At 35.4% G+C, this 5,861-nt stretch overlaps 1 protein-coding gene across 1 annotated transcript; it reads right to left on the bottom strand.

Moving 5' to 3' along the window:
* Positions 1–343: 343 nt before the first annotated feature.
* On the bottom strand, positions 344–5,465 carry LOC124413133 (eukaryotic translation initiation factor 2-alpha kinase). The gene is made up of 12 exons (XM_046893509.1): positions 5,163–5,465; positions 4,835–4,961; positions 4,578–4,752; positions 4,308–4,464; positions 3,869–4,052; positions 3,397–3,661; positions 2,987–3,287; positions 2,645–2,750; positions 2,223–2,434; positions 1,383–2,136; positions 881–1,228; positions 344–805 (listed from the first exon to the last, which is right to left on the bottom strand). Exons 1-12 carry the CDS (start codon positions 5,300–5,302, stop codon positions 596–598), a joined length of 2,979 nt encoding a protein of 992 aa, XP_046749465.1. The 5' UTR covers positions 5,303–5,465; the 3' UTR covers positions 344–595.
* Positions 5,466–5,861: the final 396 nt, after the last annotated feature.

Here is a 5,861-nt window from a genome sequence, read left to right as displayed (position 1 = left end):
TGACCACAGTGATGGTAGTGTTCTTTAAATAATAAGCGTTCTTTACCAGTTCGCAAAGAATCAAATACCGTGTTTATCATTTGTTTGATCAAGAAAAATATAATAAATCAATTAAAACCAGCTTCCCCATAAAAGGATAAATATTTGAAAAAAAATCGAATATTAGCTTCTTATTCGTTTCAAAAAGATATTCGTTTTCGATTAATTATATTTATACAGTTTACATTGTTTATTAAAGATCTGCATATATGATCGATTGATTCTGAAATGACCATATAAATTATGCCGAGATCAGGTTTACTTGATTTCAGCATGAGAATATAGCATATTTTTTAACTTTTATATGAAAGATAATTTTCCAAGCATTTGTGATTGATACTTTAGTACATGATTTACAAGAACATTTCATACTTTGACATACAATGTATTCATACTATCATAAGACTGTAAGATTAAACTAAAATAAAAATAAAAATAAATAAACCATGTGTCTTAGTGAGCTTTGTCCAAACAACCAGAGTTAATTACCTACCTTAGGTCTATGTAAGCACAGGAAATCTCTTTTACGGCATAATGTTTATAACAGTGCAGATATTCAACTGATATTTTCCCAGGATTCCCCACTGGAACTACTAGTAACTGAAGAGTGCCTGCTTTTCTGAGGTAAATCAAAGTGCCAACGTTCTTGGTCAACGTCAAGGGAGCCAACAGTTTGTAGGTTTGCCAAAGGTGGTCGTGCCTTTATACCCAACGTTGTCGGTCGTCTCTTCGGATCCTCGTCTAGCATCATCTTCAGTAGGTCATACTATTGAGCAATAAACAGTACAATAACGATACTGCAATTTCAGTATACATGCGACAGTTGAAGTATAGTACATACCTCAGCAGTATATCTTAAAGAAAAATCTGATGGAAAGATGGATTTTCTTAAATCTCTGAGGGCAATAATTCTTTCCATCTCAGTTTTAAATGGTACTAATAGTTCATAGAGAATGATACCCAGTGAATAAATATCCACTTTGTAGTCATAAGCTTGGCCAGTCATTTGTTCTGGAGACATATACAAATGAGTGCCTACTCTTGCAGTGTGTAAAATATTTTTAAACTTGTTTGTTTCTGGTCCTTCGTCAGGAGTGCGCGCTTCATCACATCCCACTGTCATAGCGGTCACAAGTCCGAAGTCCCCGATTTTTATTTTATCATCGAACGCAAAAAAGATATTTGAAGGCTGTAATGATAAAAATTTTCATTGTATGTTATTTTAAACAAAATTTACCTACTGATGAGTAAATAACAGTAAGTATAGATATAACATAGTTACTAACATAACTAATTTCTAATTTTTTTCTATGGTCACTCTATATCCGATTCGAATTCAATACCTTCAAGTCTCGATGGATTAGGCCCTGGAGGTGAACATATTCAACAGCGTCCACTATTTGTCGAAATATTTTCAAAGTATGTTGGGTATCCCTTGGTTCAACTTGTTGCTTCAACCATTCTCTAAGACTGAGTCTTTGGCACAGTTGCATTTGTATGTACAGGAACATTTTCATCGGCTTATGTTTAACTGACTTTGCCTTATTATCTAAGCTCAATGAAAGCGAACGCTTTCTATCACTTTTATTCGTCTCATTCCTATTGTTCATTCTGATATCTTCATTATTACACATGCTCAATTTGGAATAAGATTCATCAGTATGACAGGGAAGACAAACTTTAATATCGTTACTCAAATGCGATCTTCCATTAGGATCTTCACCCTCAGTTAGGTCAATTATGCTTGCAGTTTCGTCATTTTCGCCTGAATTTGACCCCTCAAACACTATGAAAGAATCACTGTCATCATTGTGATCATCAAGTTTATATGCTTCAAAAGCACTGTCAATTGACGAAGGATTGCTCTGAGGCACATCGATGCACACAGAATCACTAGGTTTCGAAGCATCAGGAGACAATCCTGTAGAAAATTCAGACGGTGGAAACTTTTGTTTATCCACCCAGTATTGATCGTGATCTTCTTGCCATCCCATTGGAGGGCATTCCAGCCAGGCATTAAAATAACGTACGATATTGTGATGATCCAGTTTTGCCAATGCCTTCACTTCACGCATAACCCGTTCTCGAGAATCTCGGCTAAAAATAGGCAATCAGTTTTTATTGCTTAATAACTGTATATATAATATATGCACGGGATGAAAAGGTTTATGGCTATACGATACCTGTTTTGTAGAGCGATCCGTTTAATGGCATAATTGCAGTCATCTATTTTGTTTTTTGCCTCAAAGACAACTCCATATCCACCTTTTCCGAGACAATCGATCGGCTCGAAGTCTGTGAGATACCGTGACTTGAAATCTAAGCCATTGCTGACATCCGTTTGGACTTTTGTATCATCTTTTTGAGTTTCAATGTGCCGTTCCACGATCAACGGCTGCATAAGATAACTGGTAAGTAATATTCAATGTCTGTCGTAAAATTATTTACTTAGATTGAAAATCACACGTGCTACCATATATCTACCAAGTGCTGTAATCAGCGTGATTTTTGAATGCCTTACTCACACTATAAAGTATCGTCTAATACATCTTGCAAACTAATTATGTTTAACTTATCACAATTATGGTTATAAACGTTAACTGACCGGTGGTATTGCATCTCTTGTAGGTGTCGTAGCATTAAGAAGCCGTTGAGTAAGCATAAAATTGAGAAGTGCGGCAGTAGTTATAGATATTATGACTACCTCTTTCCTGGAATTAAAAGATTAACATGTAATGTTCTTACGGTATAATGTATCATTCAGTTAGTAATACACGGAGTGTATAAATTAATATCACAAACAGTATTCACTTCTTTTAAACTTCAAGTTTCATTGATGTATAAAATACGAAATAATATTTATAAATTTTTAAATTCTTTCTGAAACGAAGGTTTGAAAGTGCTTTTGGCAGTTGAATTTACAGTATAACATAAGGAGTCAACTTACCACCAATACCAGAGTGATACTATGATCACTCGCACAGGTGTGTCATCACCTTCATTCAAGTAGTCAGTCAGAGAGGGTTCCTCGATACCTCCTGTTACTATATCAGGAGTTGTGCTATTATTGCATTGTTTGTTGTCTTTCAAATGCAAGTCGTTATCTGTGTATAAGTAGTAGCCATTCCCATTGACGTATGAAGAAGCGTACAAGACGGATAGTGCTGTGGTTTGCGACTCATCTGTTAATTCCGATACTTTTTGTCCTACTTCTTGCTCTTCGATATTTTTGATAGCCACGGCATTGCCTGAAATAGTTCGGTAAATGAGAGGCCACGTATAATTATTGAAATTTTGATAAGTTGACAAAAATATGAAAAAAGAATTAGAACATTCCAAAGTATTTTAAAAACGTACTTATAGCAGGATATGGTTGCCACGGAAACTTTGGTGTATGTACAACTTTTTTTGGTGACGTATCTAACATTTTGTGAAGAGCTTGGCTTTCCTGAATGTATAACTGCTTCTCATGCATTCCCAAGTAGATACTGGGACTCAGTGAAGATTCACTTCCCCAAACCCATTGGGAACCACTAAATAGATCTACTTGTTTTAAGCTGTTGTAACTTCTGGATTCGGTAGAGTAATCTGCTTGCCATATACTTACAATCGGAGAATCGAACTGCATGCAAATGAAAAAATGTAGGCTCACGTATTTATCAAAATCGTCACACGTCGGGAGGTAAGAAAATAAATTCAGCCATTAAAGGATAATGAATTTCTGAGAAATTGAAATTAAATTCGAAGAAACTTAATAACACATTAGGAATATCTTACTATACATATACGAGTTTATATACCAGTTCAATGTAGTAGCATTAGTACCGACCTGATGTTGCCATAATACAGCATCTGGTTGTAGCTTGTCAACGGCCCAAATTCGTCCTTCTGGGACAATGACTTTCAGTTCAAATTTAAGATCCAATTTTAAAGGTGCCGGTGCATCATCATGGCAGTCAAGATCTTCGTGAGGAACCAGAGACAGAATGTGTTGTCCAACGCTAAAATTCCACCTGTTGATAGAAATACAATCGTACACATTTTTAAATGAGATACAAATCACACAGCAATTAATTTGCATGTCCGATTGTTGAAGGTCAATAATTTTGACAAAACCATTTAAAATCAATCTTTGACTTCCCTGTAGGAGATAAATGAATAGTTTGGTACCGAGTGACCGAATCATAATCATTTCTGTATTTCTCATATAAATTATTTTAAATGTGAGAAAAATTTTTACCCTAAATTTCAAAGTATTAATCAACTACCTTTCGTGACCTGTGCGAGGTTCAATGGCTCTAACAGTCTTCTGAAAACGTTGAATAATAAGAACTTCTTGATCGATCTGATCGTTTCCATCTGTTTTGTTGGTGCATCCGCTGATGTTACATTCGTATAATATCTGCCCAGTCAGAGTCGATACACCTACGAAAATACACACCAAATATTGAAATCAAATAATATCATTCACAAAAATTCAATAACGATCCTGTGGGAAAATTTGTAGTATTAACATAATAAGCCGATCACCAATTTACCATAAGATTGAGTTTCCTTTCCACCAGAAAAAACTAAATCGTCGGTATATCGATAGGATGACTGTAGTAGATTGTCAGAATTGATCGGCACCGCCTCGACATTTTCACCATCAAATTTGTACAGGCCGCCATTCAGCGACGGAATCAATCTGACCCATTGACCATTGTTGTTCAACTTTAAATAAGAATTAATTAGATATTGAACACATAGTTTATATAATAGATAAGCAGTAACTATTTATCGATTCATCTCATACTTCTCGTCGATGAATGTTGGACGACAACATCGGACTGTCGTTCAACTGTAAGGTCCATTGCGCTTTTCCTTGTTGGGACGTATCGAGTGCCGATATTTTGCCATCTAATGTACTGACGAATACAAGACTGGAAACAAATTGTTGGTAAACAAAAATAATAAATTTGAATAGATTATTAGCCCTACACTGAGTATCTATCACGGTATGAAACTTATTTCATCGTGTCAACTTTGCATAGGTTAATCATTAGTTAGAAACAACAAATGAAGAATAATAAAGAAACATATTGTTGGTACAACGAATCTTGAAGGATGATTCAAAACTTTACCTGCTGGATGGCTTGTCAGATGATGCCTGGCCACAAAATGTTAGTTGCTCGATTTTTACATCGTTACCGAGAGTAGTACAGGCTAATAACAGTAAAAGAATATATCTAAGCGAACTTCCTATTTTTAAGTCACCAAACATTTTTTATGTGATCAATACATAATAATTATTTGAAAAAATCATCATGCAGGGGATGATATTAAGATTTGTCCAAGTTTATTCGTAATCTGACAGTTTAGCTGACGAAAATATACGCATGCGTTCACTCAGAATATCATCCTGCTTTTTCATTCGGTTTAGCTGGTATCCTCATTTTAATGCGCCAATTACAACAAACCATATTGCGCCTGGTTTTAACCCTATTGGTATGATGATGGTAAGATAGAATGTAGACTAACGTTCTGCCGGTAATTTTGACACATTGCCAAACTCGGTCGGTAGCTCAAACACCCTGAACTCTCTGTGAGTAAAGCAGATTTTTTTTCTCACCGCGCTAACACTTCACATGTAAAAATACATGTGTGGAAAAAGGCCCGGGCGATCAATTTTTTCCGCTAACTTCTCATATCGACGAAAATTAATTACTTTAAGATTTGCTAATGGCTCATTTAGAGATGTTTTTTTCCAGTAAAGTATTCTTAGGCAAAAACTCTAGCATCGATTATGATATGATAGCCATTTTGATACAGTGAATAAGAAC

The sequence above is a fragment of the Diprion similis genome, chromosome 12 (assembly GCF_021155765.1).
Source record: "Diprion similis isolate iyDipSimi1 chromosome 12, iyDipSimi1.1, whole genome shotgun sequence".
Lineage (NCBI taxonomy): Eukaryota > Metazoa > Arthropoda > Insecta > Hymenoptera > Diprionidae > Diprion > Diprion similis.
This window is presented reverse-complemented; position numbering and strand designations above follow the sequence as displayed.